General features: G+C 36.3%; 1 protein-coding gene across 5 annotated transcripts in view; it reads left to right on the forward strand.

Moving 5' to 3' along the window:
• The window catches only part of LOC142337650 (uncharacterized), a 224,756-nt gene that overhangs the window by 15,600 nt on the left and 185,438 nt on the right, over positions 1–23,718 (forward strand). For all 5 annotated transcript variants that reach the window (XM_075387045.1, XM_075387041.1, XM_075387044.1 and 2 more), the window contains exons 6-8: positions 3,763–3,888; positions 16,181–16,389; positions 17,103–17,316. In XM_075387045.1, coding sequence (XP_075243160.1) covers positions 3,763–3,888; positions 16,181–16,389; positions 17,103–17,316 — 549 coding nt within the window. The remainder of the gene's footprint in view (positions 1–3,762; positions 3,889–16,180; positions 16,390–17,102; positions 17,317–23,718) is intronic.

The following is a 23,718-nucleotide window of genomic DNA, read 5'->3' on the forward strand; positions in this document are numbered from 1 at the left end:
CGTTCTATGTGTAGTTTTAGTAGCAGAAAAAATGAAATGTTTTTGTTAATTTTGTTTTGCCAATTTTTCTCTTATTATTTGACGTTAAATTGTTATTTTCTGATTTCATTCATTCTGCCAGTAGGTGCTAGGTTTTTTGTTTATTCGGGGAAATTTTGAGCTGTTCCCGGAAATCCGCCTGGGTTTTTTAATCGGTCGAGTTTTTCAGAAACGAGATCTAGAAGTCAATGCCACGTGTTAAATTGTTGATTTTCCTGAAATGTTAAACAAAATGAAAGAGTGCGGAGAAGGGAGACTGCTGTTTCTAGTTGTTCCTATCGAACGACAAGCGAGAAAAAGTAGCTGTGAAAAAAATCTGCTCTAATTGAGCGAATTTTTTGAGCATGTGTCGAAGGAGTTTAACAGTTTTAACTTTGCCAAAATAATTTATCTGAACTTTTTACCAGTAATTGTACGTTTGAAAGTGTTTTTGACGGTCAAATGCAATAATTTTACTTTAAGATACAATGTTGAGCTGCTATATTTGTCATTTATAAATCGCTTTAAACGGTTTTACGGCAGTTTTGTCTCCATCTTCAATTTGTTTTTTGTTGTATGTGATTACTTCTGTTTGTAGTCTGTTTTCTTTTGACGTTATTTTGACGACCTCTTTTGGTGTGCAGTTTTTGTTGTGTTGATTTTGGTAAAGGCAAATGGTTAAAAATTGACAAGTTCCGGTCGATTACGAAATTTTCTGTTTTTTTTGTTTTCTAAGCTTTGGAATAGTTTTTAAATCAACTTTTGTTTGCTTGGAATTTATGTAGATATTGATTATTTGTAGAGGACATAGGAAAGTTTGATGGTCTATTCTCACTTGAATAGTTACAGGAACTTAATGTTTTTGAAATCATGATATTTGACCTTTTTGGGGTGTTTTTGTTGAAGCGAGGTTTTTTTGACTAATTGAAAACAGGTGGTTTTAGAAAACTTTGCTGAAAAAAATGGGATCCCATGACTTCAAATAGCCCATTTCCATTTTCCAGTCTTTTTCCAGTTTTATGGGTGTTCATGGTTCATGTTTTTTTATGCATCATATTCGTGAGTGAACATGAACTGTATGTCAAAATCAGTCGAGGTTAAGTGGTTTGGATTCGCAACTTGTAAAGAATTTACAAGAAGAGTTATCGAATGTGCTTTGTTGTTTTTTTCTTTGTTTTTCTTACTTAAATTTAGATAGTGATCAGTAAAAAGATTATCAGATAATGATAATGATCACACAATGATCAATAAAAATCAGAAAAGAATTCACTCCGGATAGTGAGTAACAACCTCTGGCTGGAGCCTTATCTGGGGATTTTTTATTTCGGGTCGATTAGGGGTTCTTCCGGCTTTGTTTTTTGATCTGTTAATTGTGACTGCAATGTGATGTAGAAGTTAGTGCCGCATGTGGAAACAAGTTTAGGCCGTTTTTGTGAACAAAATTAGGTGATAAAAAACGTTTTTTGTTCGAGACAAAGATTTTCTTAGTGCGTATTCGTGAAAACTGTATTTCGGTCACATTGCTGAAGAGCTCACAGAAGACAGGGTAAATTTCTGTTCACATCGCTATTTTCTGAGAGACTGAGATATATAACCAAAAATTGCTAAGCGAGCAAAGTTTTTTCTCGTGCTGCATTTTCAAACCAGATTTTTAGTTTTAGCTATAGGTGGAAATTTCTGTTAGAATTTGTTGCTCTAGTGGTTTTGGTGCGGTTTTTATTTGATTGGTTTTAATTTTGAGTTGTTTTGATGCACTGCATGTTCTGACTACACTCAATGCAGCGAATTTAATTTTGTCCCTATTTTTAGCTTTTTAGTTTTCGTTCAGTGTGTTTCTGACGGATATTCGGTGTCATTTAAAGAGTTTTTGAAAACAATGGTTGAGTCGCATATCTTTAATTTTTTGTTGGAAATTTTGTTAGAAAAACTTTACTTTTCTATAAATTTCATTATTCTTCCCTTTCACAGTTTTCAATGTATGTAACGTATGATCCTGTTTAAGACAATGTGATGAAAGAATGTGATAACATTTTTGAGATCAGATTTTGCTTGTCCAGATTTTGCTTGTCCCAATTTTTCGCTCGGTATTTGTTTGAAAATCATAAATATAATTGAGTCGAACACTAGTTTCGTTTTTGAGCAGTTGGCTCGGTATTAGCCGAAATCTACATAGAGTTGGTTCTGGTGTCTTCCGGCTATAATTTTTGAATAAGTTGTGTTTTTAATATGCTTTTTTCAAGAGAGCGAGAAGTTAAGATGTTTTGAAATGAATGGTTCTGAGTTAAATTGGAGGTTTTTGCTGCTTTGCTGGGCAATTTTTTTCCTATCGTTTTGTTTCAATCCATACAACGAAACTGGAATGCGCCCCGTGCTCGAAAGATTGTTTATTAATCGAATGATTACAGTTGTATTGGAATAAAAAAATTGTTTTTTTTTTAGAATTATGACAGAAAATTGAGAAATTTTGAAACCATATATCCCAACTTCTTGCAGGTTTTAATATCTATTAAAATCAGAGAAGAATGAACGCCTATTATGTCTTTCTACTGTTGTGCTTTTATTGAATTCAATTTTATGGAAGATCTAGTTTTTAAGTGCACTTATGCTACATAAGGAATTAAATTTAACTAGTTTTTGAAAGCAATTGTTTTTTTGGTTGTTGATTTCATTTTGATTATTTGAGTTGATCGTTTCCCTTATTTTGTTTCCTATTTGGTTTTAGGAGGTACCAGTTGCTTGAAAGAGTTTTTTCTGATACCGACGACTCCTCGAGTCGTATGCGAAACTCTTCTATTATTTTTTTAGAGCTTTAGATTCATAATTTTTGAAATCAAATTTGAGTAGAAATTTTGGTCACGCTGAAACGAAGTGGAGCAAAAACCAGTCGTTTTGCGTGTTGAAGTTTTGAAGTTTTGCTCTAATTTGAATTCGATTAAAATTAGTGTTCGCACCAAAATTCCTTTTCTATGCTAGTTTTTATAGGTGTGCAGCACTTCGACTTATGTTTTTTGTTCTTTCCGTTTCCTTAAAATATTTTTCGGGATCAATTTTTAGTGATTTCTTAACAAAAGATTTTAGGTTATTTGCGTGAATAGATTTTGATCATACTTGACTTAATCACTCATCAAGTTGACTTTTGCACTTTTTAACTTAAGTTTAATGTTTATTATTATTTGCTCTGGTTTGGACCCCCCTCTAACGCCGTCGGCCCTCGTGCTCCAAACAAACCCACCCCCCTCCCAAAAAAAACATCAACCGCTATCCCCTCATGCGCGCCCAACTGCTAGCCTCCCTAAGCCCAAATTGACTACAACCAAAGCCAACCGCGTGCCGGTCGTGTGAGAGAAATTCACCTGACGTTAGTCATGTTTTTTGTTTTGATTCAATATTAATTTCAATAGTTTGATTTTTTGTGTCAAATGAAGACTGTGTGACTGTCCGCTATTGAGGAAAAATTAACCGTCGCTACAAAGCCGTTAGCACGTTAACGGTTTTTTTGATACTACTTATTTGTGTCTGCAAGTATGACTGATCTCTAATTTTATATCTGAAGGTGAGTAGTTTTCGTCACTAAACTGTAACAGTTTTCCAAAACGTCATTCTTTTTTTAAATCGTAAACGTTGATGCCGACAAGTGTTGACTTGCCGACTGTGTTGGCAGCCTGGAGAAGCGATGGAAAAGTCTGCTGTATAGTTTAAAAATTTCACTGTAAATTGTTTGCCTTATTTATGGAAATGTTTCAGCCTGATTCTTCGTCTTCGGGTGCCTCAAATCATATCAACGTATACGTGAGCAAGCGGGACACTGAATTCAAAGCAATCCACTTTGACGGAGACGAAGACTTGGATGACAAGAAGCGAAACCCAATCGTAAGTAAAAATTTCATTGTTAATTAATCAGCAGATATTGCAACACAATACTATTTTTTTCGGGTCTTTTCCGTTTGTGCCCACCCCCCAAGCTTAGTGGGCGCATTTTATTTGCGCCCCAGACGCAAGTGTCATATTTTTACATAATAATTTACTATGGAATGGAACGTGCTCTGTAACTGGGGAGCGCATAACGTACTGGGGGGCACAAACAGAAAAGATCCTTAAAATTTAATGAGGCATCTAAACAAATATCGGAAAACTATTTTGCATATTTCAATTGATCTTTTACGAAAAAAAAACGGATCTTCTCCGTTTGTGTCCCCCCAGTATGTTATGCGCCCCCCAGTTACAGCGCACGTGCCAATACATAGTAAATCAATATGTAAAAATATGGCACGTTCGTCTGAGGGGTGCAAATAAAATGCGCCCTTTTTAAGCTGAGGGGCACAAAATGAAAAGATCCAATTTTAATTTGCATCCTCCTTCATAAATTTAAACGACAGCTTAAACAACTTAAAAGAATCCAAGATTTGTCAGGTTTCTGTTTACTATTTGATTACTTTCAATGGTCTGTCTCTTCCATCCAGAAATGCCTGCTTTTGTTCTCTTTTCAGTTTTTGCGCTTTTATTGTAGAGCAACCTTTCGATTTCGCTTCTCGAGTGAATTTTTCACACCTGACTTGAGTTTTCGCTTAATAAATTGTGAACAAACGTTTTGATAACAAACTGTAAGTAGCGCAAAATGTCAACAATTCATACATATGTTTGTGAATTGTGCCCGTAATTGTCATTAAATCTCCTCCAAGTTTTTAATTGCTCTCAAACAAAGTTTGTAGCAATTATATTAGTCCGGTTGGTCTTTTTTATGCGATTTTTCGCCTGACCGATTTTTCGTCTGACCCATTAGACTTTCGACATCAGGAACAGGATAAAGAGGTAGCGCCCAGCGGGTATTAAGTGCTCTTAGAGCCTTTCAGCTCACTAACTCACCCCCCCCCCCCCCACCCCATCTCACAAGCATCTTCAGCTCACAACACACCACGCCCTGAAACCTAAGCCCCCTCTCACTTCACACCCACCCCTGCACATCGTTCAGGCCTCCGTGCAACCAAATACCCCCTCCAACCGTTGCCCCACCTCCCATCCCACTTGCCCCCCACCCAACTGCGCTCACTTCGAGCCCCTTCAATTAAGCTAAAGCTAGTCTCACTAAACCGTGGCTAGCTACTGACAAATTCAACCGCTCGCCGGTCGTTTGAGAGCAATTTGCCCGACGTTTATAATTGGAAATTTTTGCAAGGTCTGGTAATTTACTTTTTTCAAAAGTACATTATAGTTTCGTTCGCAAACGCTTTGTGCGTTTTCTAGATTAGTTTGACCATCAAAAATTGTAATAATTATCAATGATTGAAACATTACCTTGAAACATTACCTATCAATGATTGAAACATTACCTTAGCAATTTTAAAGAAAAAGTTATTCCGATAATTGTAATTGATTTCCTTTTATCTTGTATGAATTACAGGTGACAAAATATGGTGTTCTATGTAATTTGCTTTGCTGTAATGTCCTATTACAGTTCCTGTTAGCTACACTAATTGTTCCTTGGCGAATGTTAGTGGTCACGTGACTTGGATCTCTCAAATTGACTATTGTTTGTAATTAAAGTAATAGCTCTCGGACAATTTTTGCATTTTTTACAGGAAGTAGTTTTGTCCAATTGGAATTTTCACCTAGATGCAAAAGTGAGAAAAGCTGTCAAGGTATACAGATTTCTGCTAAGCAATAGAAGTTTTCTGATGATACGCTTTGAATGACTTTTGGACTTTGAAGTGTTTTTTTTTGACAAAATGGATCATACAGATAACCGTTTTAGCCGTTCTTCGTCCAATTGGCTCAGCACTCGGAGATTTATACCGCAGTATTTTTGAGAGCCTAACAATTCATTTCAAGTGTAAGATGTACATAATTTTGGCACAATTTTTTAGTTAACTTTTTGCTCCGTCCTTGATTTTTTGATTAATGGATCTATAAGTGGACTTATTTTACAAAAAATTAGATAATAAGGCAACTTACTTTTGATATTTCATGCATTGAATGCCTCTTGCTAACGTGAGGTGTCTTTGTTTTTATTAAATTGTACACATTTTGACATCGATTTTGGCAGTTCTTGTCCCACTTATCTCCGTTTTTTTGTTTGTAGTCTAGTTTAAGTTACTAGAAAGTATTTTTTTACACCTCCAAGGATTTTCATTTTGTTTTACTTATAATAGAATCGTTTTTTTTTTTCGCGTTGAGTTGTTGAATTTCAGTAATTTTTTTCATAAGTGCAACTTCATAAATATTTTTAATAGCCGCCCTCATCTTCTCAGCTGGCTATTATAGCGCTCCTATTTTTTTTTACTTCGTCGAACTTTTTTTCGCTTTACCCATTTTGCCGCTTTTTCGACATTTTGCGTGAAATCTTTTTGACTTCTCTAGGCTAGTTTCACTCTTCTGTCATTCTCCTCAAAGTCATTTTAAACAGCAGCTGCTCAGCAAAGCAATTCAAAATGAAGAGAGTCAGTAGAAAAAATCAAAGTCAGAAATAGAAACGGGATAAAGCCCACTTTTAGATGCCCGGTACTTGAACTTTGTTCTCATAGGTTTTTGTTACTTTCTAAAACGCTTATTGGTATTGATACTAGACCCTGTAGCCTCTCACTGAGAGACAAGAGTATGTTCAATTACGAAATGATATCAAAATAAATCGCACTTAAAAATGTTTATACAAAAAGCAATTTTTGTTGATATTTCTTTTCTTTCAATCCCAATAGAGTTATGGGAATCAACGGCGGCTATTTTTCGGAAATCTGCCGGGTATGTTTACATTTCTTTGCGAGCAATGTTGGCTTCTCGGTTTCCGTGATCAACAGTTTTCTGCAGTAAATTTAGTTTCGGCAGTATTTTGAACTTAGGAGAAGTATATCTCTATCTAATTTTTTCCTTAATTGCAGTCACTCGAAAACAAAAAAAATGTAGTGTTTTTTGAGTCCTATGTTTTAGTATTTTTCTGTAGTGAAAAAAAATCAGTTCAGTTTCTAAGAATATTTTCTTCCGTATGATTTCACAATGTGTCTTCTGTGTTCGGAGTTGATCGTGGGGTTTTAATTCTTAAAACTAGTATCATCATTTTTTAAGACATTTTTAGCCTTGTCAGTCCGTTGAGCCTATCCCTCGACCGTCCAAAGAATATTGGTCATTTTTCAATGTTACCAAATGTTAAAATATGAAATTTCGCTGTATCGAGATTTCGGCAACTTTTGAGTCAAACTTATGGGGCTTTTTTGTACTGTTACTGAATGATGTTGGGATTGTTATTTTTACTTGTTCCAATATTGTCAATGCTCATTTCTCTCGTTTTGACAGCTGTATTTTGTTTACCATTTTTCAAAATTAAATCTGTTGAGATAAAAAAGTTACCGGTTTAAGACGAAAGGTATTGGTTTTGGATGCGAGTACGGTGTTTTTTTGAAGTTCTGACGCTTCAATTCGCTTCCGGAATTCTTCGGGCTGTGTTTCTGCAATAATGTTGCTTGACCTTTTTGACTTATCGAATGAATCGCAGCGCCCCAGATTTTTTCGTTTTGCCTGATCTAAATTTCTCAATGTTTAGCATAAGCAGCAAGTAACCTGTCGTCGTTTGAAGTCCCGTTTGTGAATGTTACTCCCCCCAGACTGAAGCAAGGTGCAATAGATTAGCGTTCCCATTAGTTGGAGAGCAATTCTTCCGACTAGTCTGTTATGCTTTATAATAGCTGCGAAGTTGTAATGAGCGTAGTGTTATTGCGGTGCTCCTTGATTTTTGTTTCGTCATCTGACGGTTTTCTGTTTTACAATTTTTCTAGAACATTCTTCCACTTGACTTTATTTAAGTTTTCAAAGGTGGTGTTGCTGAGTGGTTAAGGTGGCTGACTGTTATTCGAAAGAGCACGTGTTCGAACCTCGCCATTGTCCCAAAAGGTTCTCTAAAATACACCCCCACGAATTAAATTACCCGTTCAGTAATGATTGTATTTTGATCACGGATAGCTTACCTCACTCAACAAAACAATTTGTGCACTTAACAACTAAAGTTTATTAATAGCCGCCGTCAGCCTCTCAGCGGAAATTGTTTAGAAGCTCTCCTTTTTTTGTTTGCTTTACCTTTTTAGTCTGTCTTAATCTCATTGTCCTCCAATTTGAAGACTTGGGTCGAGATGTTACTTAATTTAATTAAATTTTGACCAGTTTGAAAACATTTTTATCACTTAGAAAAATCGGGATCAAGCCCAAATTCGGTGAGGGCTTATGGAGGTTATTTTGGGAAAATTCTGGTGCTGTGTGTCTTCAATTGCTCAAAACGAATATAGGGGAATATATAAGTCCTGGGTCTTTTGCATCTTTCCGCTTGACCAGTTTTTCGTCTGACCTTTTAGACTCTTCGTCCTCAAAAACGGGATAACCTAGAGTACACGGAGTGCATTAAGTGGCTGAGAAGCTGTCTTATAGCCTGGCGCTTTACCAGTCTCTCAGATTTCGATTCACCAAAACTTTTTAGGAGACAATTTCATGGTGGGAAGGCGGTTCTTAATATCAAATGTTTGACCTCCTCGCTCAACCTCCCTACCCTCACTCATCCCCACTCCCTCGTCGACCATGGGCAACCTGGCAATTTTGACCCTCCTCTAGTACAGCCTTCCCAACTCTATGCCCGACCATCGCTTGACCCGCTCTCCTCCAACCCACCTCCCCCAACGCGTGACCTTGCCTTACGTTCAAGAGCAATTAGTCAATGCATTAGCTTATCAAAGTTCATTAAAGCGATTGCGAGCTCGCATTAGTAATATGCTTAATAGCCTTCAGTTTAGAAGCTAAATTAAGTGTAGTCTGAGAATGCAAACGAATGTGCAGAATTTACACACCAGATAAGAACACTTTAACACAGAAAAATTCTATCAATTTCTATCTTTTAATTTTTTCTTTTTCTGTATCAAACCCAATGGGCGTCAAGCGGGTCAACGGCGGCTGTTTTCCGGCAATTTTCCGGCTGAGTTTAAGATCAAAATAACCAATCCATATGATTTCTTCGCTAAAAGTTGTTTCAGTTTCTTGTATTTTTCAGCACGCAAGTCGATTTCATAGCTATTCGGTAATGTGCTGGCTTTAAAATTTACTGTTCTCTTTTTCCCGTTTTTCGATGTTTTGCTTACGTTTTAAACAATTCAGAATTTTCACGTTTGTCTGACCTCACTCCTTGTTTCAACTGAATGAAGTTTAGACTTCGTTTCAACATTTTTTTAAACATGTAATGAATGCTTTGAAGGTCGGAAAGTGAACTCATAAGAAATAAAATAGTTCTTTAAAACCTGTTCATTAATCTTTTTTGATAATTAGTCTGTCTAAATCTCATTGTCCTCCAAGTTAAAGACTTGGGTGGAGATGTTGCCTAATTTCATGAAATTTTGACCAGGTTGAGAGCATTTTTTGTCACTTAGAAAAAGCGGGATCAATCCCAAGTTCGGTGAGGGGATATAGAGGCTATTTTTGGGACAAATGTTTTTTGCTGTGTGTCTTTAATTGCTCAGAACGAATTTAATTGGATTATATGACCCCTGGGTCTTGTATGCATTTTTCCGCTCGACCAGTTTTTCGTCTGACCTTTTAGACTTTTCGTCCTCAAAAACGGAATAACCTATCGTACCTGGAGTGCATCAAGTGGCTGAGAAGCTGTCTTATAGCCTGGCGCTTTACTAGTCTCTCCGATTGCGATTCACCAAAACTTTTTTAGGAGACAATTTCATGTCAAGGCGGTTTTTAGTATTGAATGTTTGACCTCGCTCAACCTTCGTACCCTCACTCATCCCCGCTCCCTCGTCGACCATTCGCAATCTGGCAATTTTGACCCTCCTCTAGTACATTCTTCCCAACCCTATCCCCGACCATCGCTTGACCCCGTCTTCTCCAACCCCCTCGAGGAAGTATTAAGCAGAAGTATTAAGAAGAAATATAAAAGAGATGTTTTAAAGAGTTGGAATTTGTTTTAGAACTGCTTTTAATGTTAAATGGAAAAAGTGGTGTTGCGCAACTGTTGCTCATGTGATGCAATTAACTTTTGTTCTGGTCAAACTTTTACAATCTTTTGGATGTTGACATGCATCTTTTACCTTCTCTGTTTCTTTTTATTTCGTCAAGATTTTTTGGTATGACGTCACACAATTCGAATCAGCTTTTTGTTTTTTTCTTTTTGGTCAATATTTAGCGCAATATCTTTGGCAATATACAGTTTAATATTCAGATGACGACATTATTGCAGAATTGTTACAATTTTTCTTTGAATAATTGGTAATTTTTTAAAGTATTTTTATATGTGCTTTGCTGGAGTGCCACTAGTATGAGTCAAAGGTCGCGTGTGCGGTAACGTTTTAATAACAGCCGCCTCTACTTCGCGGCCGGCTATTATAGCGCTCCTACTTTTTTTATTCTAATTCGTCGTACTAAAATTTTTTCGCTTTACCTTAGTTCACAGCCGGTTCAACATTTGCGTAAAATCTTGACTTCTCTGGGCTAGTAAAACAGAATAGATGCCTTGTGTCAATGTGATCTTCGTTGAGATAAAATAAATTGTTCAAGTTTTCCTAAGTGTAGAACCGTGGATATACAGCTTTTTGCTTCAATTTCGTTGATGTGTATTAATTGCTCTCGAACGAAGTTTGAAGCAATTGATGTACGCGGGTTGGTTTTTTTACTATTTAAATAGGGGTGATGGTATTCTGTGGTTTTTACGACTCGAAGAAGAGGAGTATTGAGATTCTACAGGTTTTTTTTTTAGCAGAAAGCAAGTTTGTTCATGTCTTGAATTTTGACTTCTTTTTGTTCGAGCGTTTACCGCCGTTTTTGATTGTTGACATCTGTTTTCGAACATTGGACTTGAACAGTAGCTTTGTTTGTAATGTATAGTAATTAGGAACTGCTGGTAATGTTTAAGGTGAAGAGGTCATTTTGAGATTTTTTGTTCCTATAAGTCACCCCTAATTATCTAAACTAACCGCACAACCCCCCCCCCCGCCATCACCTATCTATCCCCTCCAACACCTACCTACCCACCCCAACACCTACCTACCCCCCACCCTCCACCTAATGGGTTGGGGGGTATTTTTAAAAGTGCATTTTTAAAACACTTTAATGTGGTTTGTTGGGCTACTTTTGTTTTTTTTCTCTTGTCTGTTTTGCTGTTCTGATTTCGGTAAGGTTAGGTTAGAGATTATAATGCACGACGATTCGAGTCGTTTCCGGTATTCTACTGGCTATGTTTTTTTTACCTGAAGCAAGTTTGTTCATGACTTTTTGACTTGAATTCGATATTTGACTTATTATTCAAACATTTACCTCCGTTTTTAAACGTTGATTTCTGTTTTCCAACATTTGTTTTGGAAGAAGGTAGCTTATTTAGTAATAAATAGTGATTAAGAACTGTCGGTATAGTATATTCAAAGTGAAAAGGTCATTCCGACAATTTTTGATTGCATATAAGTCCCTCTTACCAATCTAACCCACGTACCCTCACCGATCTACGTACCCCCTATACGTAGCCTCATCCAAATACCTACCACAATCCCCTACCCCGCACCAACCGTACCTCCCCCACGCCATCAACCCTGTTTCCTAAATAAAAAGTGGTTTTCTCAAACTATATATATTGTGTTGTTTATCTTTTTTTATTATTTTTGTAATAGGCAATGTTAATTGAAAGAATTTTTGGATCTTTTTCGTTTGTGTCCCCCTACCTTAGTTTGTTTGCACCCTCTGACAAAATTACATAATTTTACATAATTATTTAGCATGTAGTAATACGTGTACCATTTACTACTGAACTGAGGGTGCATAAAGTACTGAGGAGCAGAAACGGAAAAGATCTGAGTTTTCATTTCATGTCTTTTGCATCCGTTTCTTAACGTTGACTTTTGTTTTTGAATATTAGTCTTTGTAATGTATAGTTTGTAATGTATAGTAATTATGAACTGCTGGTGAAGAGGCCATTTTGAAAACTTTTGATTCCATATAATTACTTTCTTCTTATCTAAACTGCAGACCCCCAACTACATTCCCCAACCCTCCGCACTCACATGTGTACACCCCTACACTCATACACCCCCACGTACTTACCCAGATTAGTATGTAGAATTTGTGTCGAAATAATTTTTTAATTATCCTTACTTTATTCAGAAAGAATAACAATTAGAAAATTAGAAAAACAGATCGACACAAATTCTAATTACGAATTTGTGTAGGTATGTGTGTGTGTGTGCTTGTGGGTGTGGAGGGGTTGGGTACACAGGTGAGGGGGAGAGTTGGGGAATGTAACATGGATTTGCGGCCTGTGGGGGGTGTAGGCAGGTAAGGGTAAGTGACGCCGTTGGAGAATTAGGTAAGGATAATTAGTTTTATATTGCACAACTTTTCGAGTCGTTGCCGGTTATGAGCTTTATAGAATTTTCGGGATATCTTCAGGATTTTTAGTTTCTAATTGGCAGTGGTCGATTTTGAATACTGTAGTTAGTTTACATAAGTTTCAGTTAGTTTAAGTTAATTTTGGTCTCTTTTCAGTTTGTGCGCCCGCCCCAGCATGCTATACACCCCCAGTTTTAGCGCACGTGTCATTACGTAGTAAATTATTATGTAAAAATGTTGGATCTGCGTCTGGGGTAGCAAATTTTATGCAACCACTAAGCGTGGGGCAGACAAAGACATATATATTGTGTTGTTTATCTTTTTTTTTATTATTTTTGTAATAGGCAATGTTAATTGAATGAATTTTTGGATCTTTTTCGTTTGTGTCCCCCTACCTTAGTTTGTTTGCACCCTCTGACAAAATTACATAATTTTACATAATTATTTAGCATGAAGTAATACGTGTACCATTTACAACTGAACTGAGGGTGCATAAAGTACTGAGGAGCAGAAACGGAAAAGATCCGAGGTTTCATTTCATGTCTTTTACATCCGTTTCTTAACGTTGATTTTTGTTTTTGAATATAAGTCTTTGTAATGTATAGTTTGTAATGCAAAGTACTTATGAACTACTGGTGAAGAGGCCATTTTGAAAACTTTTGATCCCATATAAGTCCTTACTTCTTATCTAAACTGCAGACCCCCAACTGCATTCCCCAACCCTCCGCACTCACATGTGTACACCCCTACACTCATACACCCCCACGTACTTACCCAGATTAGTATGTAGAATTTGTGTCGAAATAATTTTCTAATTATCCTTACTTTATTCAGAAAGAATAACAATTAGAAATTTAGAAAAACAGTTCGACACAAATTCTAATTACGAATTTGTGTAGGTACGTGTGTGTGTATGTGCGTGTGGGTGTGGAGGGGTTGGATACACAGGTGACGGGGAGAGTTGGGGAATGTAACATGGAGGTGCGGCCTGTGGGGGTTGTAGGCAGGTAAGGGTAAGTGACGCTGTTGGAGAATTAGGTAAGGATAATTAGTTTTATATTGCACAACTTTTCGAGTCGTTGCCGGTTATGAGCTTTATAGAATTTTCGGGATATCTTCAGGATTTTTAGTTTCTTATTGGCAGTGGTCGATTTTGAATACTGTAGTTAGTTTACATAAGTTTCAGTTTAAGTTAATTTTGGTCTCTTTTCAGTTTGTGCGCCCGCCCCAGCATGCTTTACACCCCCAGTTTTAGCGCACGTGTCATTACGTAGTAAATTATTATGTAAAAATGTTGGATGTGCGTCTGGGGTAGCAAATTTTATGCAACCACTAAGCGTGGGGCAGAAAAAGACATATATATTGTGTTGTTTATCTTTTTTTTATTATTTTTGTAATAGGCAATGTTAATTGAATGAATTTTTGGATCTTTTTCGTTTGTGTCCCCCTACCTTAGTTTGTTTGCACCCTCTGACAAAATTACATAATTTTACATAATTATTTAGCATGAAGTAATACGTGTACCATTTACAACTGAACTGAGGGTGCATAAAGTACTGAGGAGCAGAAACGGAAAAGATCCGAGGTTTCATTTCATGTCTTTTACAGCCGTTTCTTAACGTTGATTTTTGTTTTTGAATATAAGTCTTTGTAATGTATGGTTTGTAATGCATAATACTTATGAACTGCTGGTGAAGAGGCCATTTTGAAAACTTTTGATCCCATATAAGTCCTTACTTCTTATCTAAACTGCAGACCCCCAACTACATTCCCCAACCCTCCGCACTCACATGTGTACACCCCTACACTCATACACCCCCACGTACTTACCCAGATTAGTATGTAGAATTTGTGTCGAAATAATTTTCTAATTATCCTTACTTTATTCAGAAAGAATAACAATTAGAAAATTAGAAAAACAGATCGACACAAATTCTAATTACGAATTTGTGTAGGTATGTGTGTGTGTGTGTGCTTGTGGGTGTGGAGGGGTTGGGTACACCGGTGAGGGGGAGAGTTGGGGAATGTAACATGGATTTGCGGCCTCTGGGGGTGTAGGCAGGTAAGGGTAAGTGACGCCGTTGGAGAATTAGGTAAGGATAATTAGTTTTATATTGCACAACTTTTCGAGTCGTTGCCGGTTATGAGCTTTATAGAATTTTCGGGATATCTTCAGGATTTTTAGTTTCTAATTGGCAGTGGTCGATTTTGAATACTGTAGTTAGTTTACATAAGTTTCAGTTAGTTTCAGTTAATTTTGGTCTCTTGTCTGTTTGTGCGCCCGCCCCAGCATGCTATACACCCCCAGTTTTAGCTCACGTGTCATTACGTAGTAAATTATCATGTAAAAATTTTGGATGTGCGTCTGGGGTAGCAAATTTTATGCAACCACTAAGCGGGGGGCAGACAAAGGGAAAAGATGCCAGTTTGGAAACGATGAGAACCTCATTTTTCTGATCAAAACTGGAATCTTTTCCGTTTATGTGCCCACGCTTAGTGTGTACCTAATGTTTGCTACCCCCAGGCGCACGTAAAATATTTTTACAAATATTTTGTACGTGCCCTATAATGGTAAGGGCCCTATAATGGGGGGGGGGGGGTTGTATAACACAATGGCGCGAAAACATCCCAAAACTAACAAACTTAAACTAATTAAAATTTATGTAAACTAACTACTGTATTGAAAATTGGCCGCTGCCCATTAGAATCTATAAATCTTGAAGATATCCTAAAAATTCTGTAATAATGATCACCGGAAATGACTCGAAGACTCGTGCAATATAAACTCTAGTTATCCTTACCTAATTCAGAAAGAAAAACAAAAAATTAGAAAAAAGATCAGTTCGACACAAATTCTTTTTACATTGGCTAGGTACGTGCGGGTGTGGGAGGAGGGTACACAGGTGATGGGAGTGTTGGTTGTAGAATGTAATTTGGAGGTACGGGGTGTAGGCAGGGGAAGGTAGGTTACCCCGTGGGCGAATTAGGTAAGTATGGGAAAGAGGGAGGGGGTAGGTAGGCAGGGGAGAGGAGAGGTATCTATTCTGTTTTGGCCCCCCAGCTTAGTGAGCATAATTTTTTTATGATCCCCAGACGCATTTCTTACATAGTGCTTTTTTTCTTACATAGTAACGTGCTATATAACAACATAGAATTTGTAACGGTGGGTCATAAAAAACACTGGGGGCGAAACAGAAGAGATCCGAGGAGGAAATAGGTAGGAGGGGTTTAGGTATGTAATTGGGGGTCTGTAGTTTAGATGAGAACGAAGGCCTTATATGGGATCAAAAATTATCAAAATGGCCTCTTTACCTTGAATATTACCAGCAGTTCTTAAGTAGTATACATTACAAACTAAGCCACTGTTAAAGTCTAATGTTCAGAAGCGAAAGTCGAAGTTCAGAAACGGATGTAAATGACGTGAAATAAAAACTCAAATCTTTTCCGTTTCTAATCCCCAGTACTTTATATAACCCTCAGTTCTATAGTAAATGGGACACGCGCCATTACTGCATGGCAAATCATTATGTAAAAATATGGCACGTGCGTCTGGGGTGTGCAAATAATATGCACCCACTAAGCTGGGGGACACAAACGGAAAATATCCCAGGTTCTCCTCATCGTTTCTCGTGTAAGTTGCTTGACCACCAACTGTTCTGTAATTTTTGATGATACTGTTCTGATACTGTGGTTATTTGCATTAGGATGCGCTCGCTCTCATTTAATTGACAATTTTAAATTTCTTGTCATCAGAGGATTTTAAAAATCTGGAGTTCATCGAAAATTTTATTTGATAACAGAATTCCGTCAATGTTTTCAGGAGTTTTACGTCGCTGATGTCTCAGGTGATCAGGTTTTCATGGTTCTGTCTACATACGACAAATTTGGTGCTAACGAACCCGAGAAGAAAGGACCGTTTTTCCATGACTTGTACATTTCTGACGTCACAGGAGCTCACATGCAGAGATCTCTACCAGATATTGGCTATATCTCACCTATGTACACTGGAATCAACTGGGAGATTATCAGGTTTGTGGACTCAGTTGGTTGATCGTGGCCAATCTTTAATTAGCAAAGAACTCTTGAGCCTTTAATTTTTGGGGAGTTACGGCAGTATTTCTGGAAATGACAACTGATTGATCTACTGGTTCAACTACATTAGTGGTTATAAAGCTGCAGTGGTTCTTGATTGTTTGAAACTTATTGGAAAATACCAATGGCGGGAATTAAATTAATGAGACCGATTGTAAAAAGTTAATTGTATGATGTACTGCATCTGACGGAAATCTATTCCGTGAATTAAACTCTAATTAGAGACTCAAGAATTCTAGCAATAAATAGCTAATACTGCATTTTAGCCTTTCAGTCTCTCTTAGATAAATTTAGCATGTGTACAGTATGGCTCCAGTATATTATCATAGTGTCCCTATAATTGAAGGAATTGTTCAACTGTTTTAAAAAATAAGACAGAGTTGGTTGGTGAAGGAGTACAGAGCTATGGAAGTCGACTTCGCGCGCACAAATAAGTAGCCCTGTCTCGCTTGTTCTTAAGACTTTAAAAGGAGCACTTATTGGGTCTGCCTTAGTACGTTGTGATCCCTCAAACATCTGGTTGTTTTTTATGTTCATTCGCTAACCGAAATGAAGAAAAAATGTAAAATGTAATGTAAAATTAACAAAGGTTTCTCTTGAAAATTGTTGTGTTGTTGACTGAGTTGATTTCTTAATTCTACTTATTTCAGACTCAGTAACTCACGAGACAAACAGGCCGACTTCTACAGTGTGCAGGGTCTGCAAGGAGTGTTCATTGCAAGTCAGAAGGTGGATGGTGATCTGGAAGAGCCACTCTCAGTCAAATACCGAACACTTATTACGTACAACAAAGGATCCATTTGGGAAGAATTGGTAATACCCGAAGACCCAGGGGACAAAGCTTGCACTAAATCGGTGTCAAAGGTTGGTCAAGTTTAGAAAGGCTGTAGTTTTGACAAATATTGTTGAGACGAGCTGTCATTGATTATGATGAAATGAAAGCGGGTCGTGATTTCAATCTCAACAAGTTGATCTTAACAACTTTTTATAGTTTTTCAGGTTTTCAGATGGGAGGGGCGTTGTTTGTTTTTTCCCGAGAAAGTGGGTTTATATTCAAAATTTTGCAAAAAAAACTTGTTCATGCTGAATGACAAATATAAACAAACGTGAGTTAAGTAAAAAAAATTATCAGATAAAATCTAAATGAACAAATCAACGTGTAATTCATTTCGTAGCAGATGGGACCCGTCCTGGATTAGACTTAGTAACAGGTCTAGAAAAACAAGAATAAAAAGGTGGCGAAGTTTTAACAACCATCAGCTTTCAACTAAAAATAATTGATAGATTCTTTTGGAACACTATCGGAGCCATTGGGAGCAGTCACAAGCGAGACAATGAAATAAATAATACCAACTTGGGCAGTTGACGAGAATCGCCATTGATGAGACTAGCAGACTATATGATCAACTTACTCAATTAACAAAAACAAGCAAACTTTCAAAAATACTCATAACGTTTGAAAATAATTAGAAAATGAGTAATTAAAATTCTTTGAGCGCAAACCACTAACAGATTTTTATAACGCCGCATTTGAGAATTGATGATACCTGCCATTGATGAGAGTGGGAGATGAAACAAAAAAGAGAAAAAAACGTTGATTACGATCAGAGGAAATCTTTATCTATTATTTTACAAACACATAGGGTCAAATGGCATCAGATGGAGCCAGATGAAATTCTAAATAGTATCAGATCAAAGTGTAAATAACATCAGAAAAAAATGTTTGTTTCCATAGATCATATGGGACCGATCCTTAATGAGACAAATTAAGTTCCAAGTCAACTAAACCATTAGCAATTGACTGAATTGACTGTAATATAGTTTGTTTTTTTTTACCTGCATAGGAAGCCTTTGAGACATGTCATTATCCAAAATAAGACATAAGACTACAGAACAGTGAAAAGTACATAAAAACTTCAGTTGACTTTGTGATAGAATGGTGTCGAAGCCGTTCAAATCTTGAGCTTTTAAATTAATTACATATGTTCAATTGCCCTCATCTTCAAAGCCAATAGAACCGTGATTAATGTTGTTGTATGACAAAAAAGGAAAAAAAATTAAACATTGTCTAATTTAAAGAAAATACGAAAATTTCATAGTATCCGCGCCACAAAACTATTCATTAGAACAACTCAAATTGAATTTTGTTTTTTCTACAAAGACGATGCAACCTGTGCTTACTTAGACTATGCTACGAATTGACGAGAATAAGGTTTAATTCCAGGTTCAAAAATTGACTGATCTCCAAATCAGGTATTTTCTAATAAATTAAATATTGCCGCATTGAAGAGCCAATGATATGACTTTGAGAGAATGCAAGCAACAAAAAGAGACATAAAATACGGTCAAACTCATTATCATTTTCTTCGAATCTAAGTCTAAAAGTTATCTGTTAAAATCTAACTGAACAAATCTGTCTGCAAAAAAAGATAATTTGTCAGCAAAAAAGTTATTTAAATCAGAAACAGAAAATGCAGTTTTGATAATGATTGTTTTAAGTTAGCGACAAACCGGCGTAATTTTTATTCTGGACGTCTCTTAAAGGAAGAGGAAGTAAAACTATTTCTTTGTTGAGTTGTTGAAAAAATTTTCTGTTGAAAAAAGTTTATAGGTATTTACTTTTAGAAAGTGTCATGAAAAACATATTTGGTGCCATTTCTAATGAAATAAGGCTGAATTTTCAACAAATCGCTAAAGATTGACCTAAGTTTGTCAGATGAAATGAGTCAGCAACGCTTCTGTGTTTATAGGCAAAACCAATGATACTGTTCTTAACAAATTGATCAAGTTTGAGTGAAAAAATGAGAAAAGTTCTGGAGAACGTGGTCAAAAACAAGGGATGTTCTAATGTTCACTAAATTTAAAAACTCGATAACCGGAAAAATCACGTAATTGTGTTGGCTTGCTAAAAGGGCTTGTCCACTCAGAGTTTACGTAACACAATGATGTGAAATACAAATATCATAAATCGACCAATTAGTATAGAGCCTCTTTCTATACTTGTATAGAGCCTCTTACACAACTAAAGGTACCACAATAAAAAGAATTGAGCCGTTCGCATGGAGATCTAAAATACCCCTCAATATTATTCTCTAACGTCAAAAAACGACAACGACTTAATGTTCCCGTTACTTTTACGACAAGGGCTTGTATTCCTGGAATAATAAACTTATCATGGTACTTTCACCTTATTTACGACTCAACGTCAAAAAATGGCCCAACAGCCGAAATAAGAAAATAATTTTAACGGTATGACGTCGTTCTCTTTGAGGTGGGAACGACTGAACGTTCCGTTATTTTAACGGCAAAGCCGACAAGGTTTGGATTCCTGGGATAATGACGTTTATCATGGTACTTTCGACTTATTTACGACTCCGAAATAGTGTTGAGTTATATTGAATCTAAAATACACTATCGGAGAGCTGTATATTTTCCCTGTAAGACGAGGATAAGACTCTCTAGTAGTAAAACTAGCACAGGTATATTGAGTATAACAAGAGTATTAGAGTGCATTCAGAGTGGTTTGCAGATGAATTCTTTGTTTGATCAATCCAATTGTCTTCAATTTTAGTTCAAGATTTGTCACGCACTTGGTCAATCAAAGTTCATTAAACTGTAGCTCAGTAATTGTCCTCTAGAATTTTTGCTCTCTTCGCGCTTTTTCGACTTTTGGATGTCAGCGAGAAGTCGAAATGGGCGCTCCAAACCCCATCTACGTAATCTCTATTTAGCCTTCCTTAGCTGCAGCTACGTATTGAAGTTAAAGTTTGCCAGACGTTTGAGAGCGATTTGCCAGACTTCAGTCTATTTTGTTTCCTGATTATTTTAAATTTCGATTCCAAGTCTGTGAAAGTCAATTTGTTTTTTTTGCAAGTTCTTTGTAGTTCATTATTTCTCTGGCTTTTTTTTCAATTTTGTTGTGGATTTTTTGAGTTTTTTGGTCAATGTGAACTTGAATTCAAATGTTAAGGGTGTGAGTTGTTGCTAAAATATTTTAAAATAGAATGAGGACGGTGTTTGTGAAAGTTTGTTGGGATTTTTTTTATTTAACTTGACTTTTTTACACTGTTCTTTGAAGGTACCTGACCTTGTTTTTCCTAAAAAGTTTCGATGCTCAGTGGTTTTCATTTAACGTTAAATCAAAATTTTGGTGGATTAGATTGTAGGTATTATCTTTTTTTTTCAGATATCTGTTCACATTTATCGACTGCTTGTTTGCAACGAGAAATCGGATTGGAGTGATAATGTTATGTTCGCCGATGTAGTAAAGCACTCGATAGAGCTTTTTTCGAAGTCTTGTTTTTGGCAGTCTAGTCGACTAGTTTAAGCTCTATTTGAAGTATAATTTTTGGCCTCAAATGAAGCTATTCCACCTGCTTTTGAAGCATATGCGTCGTAAGGCAAAAATTCTCCACACAATCGCAATTCCTTGGATAGTATTGGGGCGCTTTTAACACTTTCAAAGATCTGTTCATTTCTTTGATAGTTTGATGTGATGTCAATGAGAATTCATATAGTAGTTATTTTATTCACGCTGCTGTAATAAAATCGGTGCGAAAAGCGAGGTTTTTGGAAGTATATTTTTTTGTGCAAAGTGAAAAGAAATTTGTTTGCACGTTCTGAGATTTGCTTTCTCTTCGAGATATCGGATCGAGATCTTTTTTTTTTCTAAATGGTTCTATAGGTTTTTTCTTTTTGTGGTCATTTTGTACGGTTCAACGATCTTTGTTTTCAAAATTGTTTGTGTTTCAAGACTTTTCGTATTTTATTCTGTAAGTTCTGTAAAGAGTATTTTTTATTGTAAATGAGATGTCAAATTTAACGATGCTTTTGAAGTTGATTGAGAAAACAAATTTGAACAATATACGGCCCGCAATTGTTCAGCATTGTTCCCGCAATTGTTCAGTCAAGGTTCGTTAAATTGCAACGCAGGTCTTTTTTTATTTTTTTCAATGAGAAGTCAAAATCAATTACTAACTCTCACCGCCTACCGAGCTGCTTCTACCTACTGGCAAAATCCAAAATTCGCCAGTGGTTTGAGAGCACTTCGACGACTTTAGTCGAATATGTTCATAAATGATTCTATTCCGAGTCTTTCAACGTCAATTTTTTTGCAATTCTAGAGTTGTAGTTCATGACTTGTCCAGTTGTTTTTTTCAGAATGGTTTAGAATTCTCTTGAATCTTTGTCGGCTCAGTGAATACTCAAATTAGGAGTGATGTCAATGACGTCGAAGTAGTAAAGTTACCAAAAAAAATTCTAAGCTTGTCGTGTTTTTCAAGTTTTTGAGTGAGGGCGGTGTTTGATGGCATTTCACCTCTGCTTCATTGCTCTCAAACAAAGTTTTTAGCAATTATATCAGTTCTGTCGGTCTTTTTTATGCGATTTTTTGTCTGACGCTTTTGACTTTTCATCCTCAAAAACGGGATAAACGGGTAGCGACTAGCGGGTATTAAGTGCTGCTAGAGCCTTTCAGCTCAAACTGTTTTGGAGACTTATACTTAATGGTGTGAAGGGAGGTTCTTAGAGATTGAAGACCCCTCCACTGTTGACCATCCCCCCAACATTGCCCCTAACCCCCCGCGCTGTACCCCCATCCCGCTGTTGCTCCAATCCCCCATCAGCCCTCGGTGAACCCCCCGTTTCTAGCGACTGACGAACAACCGCTCGCTAAAAACACGCAAATTTATACTATTTTGCAGAATTTTCCCAGTTTTTTAAGCGTTTAGTAGCAGCGTTTATTAATCCGTTAAGCGCTACGTGTGGTGAAGCTACGGGGAAGTCCACAGTTCAAGGTTGAAAGGACCTTTTTAGGAGTTTTTGAGCCCAAAATGTTGCAATTTTTTGTGTTTGTCATGTCTCGACTTTTGGTGGACTGGTTACAGTTAAATTGAGACTGGTTACAGTTGACAAAGGTCTTTAGCTAGATTGTGGATAACCATTTAAGTGATTTTTTTAAACCATTTTAAGAGTTTTATCAATTTTTTCTGCGTTTTTTGGAAACTTTTGTCATTTTTCGGCCCTAGGTGTCAAGGAACCTCCTCTAGCTTTTATTATTAGCTTACTGCATAATTTCTACTGGTGATGTAATGGTTTTAACATTTTAACATCACAAATTTTATTGTCCATGGAAAAGTCTCAACTTTTTAATATCAGAAATTTTAGCAATTTTTTGATAAAAAAAGCTCTTTACGTTTTTTCAAAAAATTTTGTCGTTTATACACTTTCCAGCCTCAAGAGCCAAGAATCCTCAGTTAGGGTTTAAAAATAGGTTACTGTACAATTTTTTAGATGTATTGGATTGTCTTGCAAGATTTTAGCATCGCGAATTTTAGCTTTTTTAAAAAAAAATTTTGCCATTTTTGCAATTTTTTCTTACCTTTATTGTCATTATTCAGGTTTTTTGAGCCTCAAGGGCCAGAAAATCTCCGTTAAGGTTTGATATTAAGTTACTGAATATTTTTTGTTTGTCATGGATTAATTTTTAACTTATATATCACAAGTTTTATAAAAAATTTTTTAGAAAACTTGGACTGTTTTTAAGTTTTTTTTGATAATTTTTGGATTTTTTTAAGGTTTCTCTGGCCTCTAGAGCCACGGAACTTCCTGTAGGGTTTGATAATTTGATACTACATCGTTTATAGATGTACATATATAGTTTTTCAAGATTTTAATATCACGAATTCAAACATTTTTTTCAGAAAATACAATTCTGTGTTTTTGAATTTTTTTCCGGCACCAGTGGTCCTGGGGCTTCCTCCAAGGTTTGATAATTTGCTGCTGCATAGTTTCTAGATTTAATGGGATGGTGATCAATTTTTTATGACTCCAGTTTTAGTAATTTTTAGATAAAAATTTATTGTTTTTCAAATTTTTGAAAAATTTTTGTTTCAAGTTTATGGATCTTTATGAGCCAGATAGTCTCTTGAGACACTGAAATGGCTTTGAAGATTTTAATATCTTGAATATTAAGAAGATGTTGTTAAAAATTCCAATTGTTTTCAAAATTTTTGTATATTGTCCTTTTCTGAGTTTAACGACCATTACTGGCCAACAAAACTTGTTAAGTTTCGGAGATAGGTTCTCTGACAGAATTTTTGGGACTAAAAATGGTTTTGAACTTTTTTGACTGCGAAGTTGAAAACCTTCTTTTGGTTTTGCTTTTCTATATGATTTATTTACTAACAAGGCTAGAAAAATAGAAGTTGCGGGGCCGAATCCCATCATGGAAAATAATTTCTCTCTTTCTGTCTCTGTCGGTAATTG

The sequence above is a fragment of the Convolutriloba macropyga genome, chromosome 4 (genome assembly GCF_964194025.1).
Source record: "Convolutriloba macropyga chromosome 4, txConMacr16.3, whole genome shotgun sequence".
Lineage (NCBI taxonomy): Eukaryota > Metazoa > Xenacoelomorpha > Acoela > Convolutidae > Convolutriloba > Convolutriloba macropyga.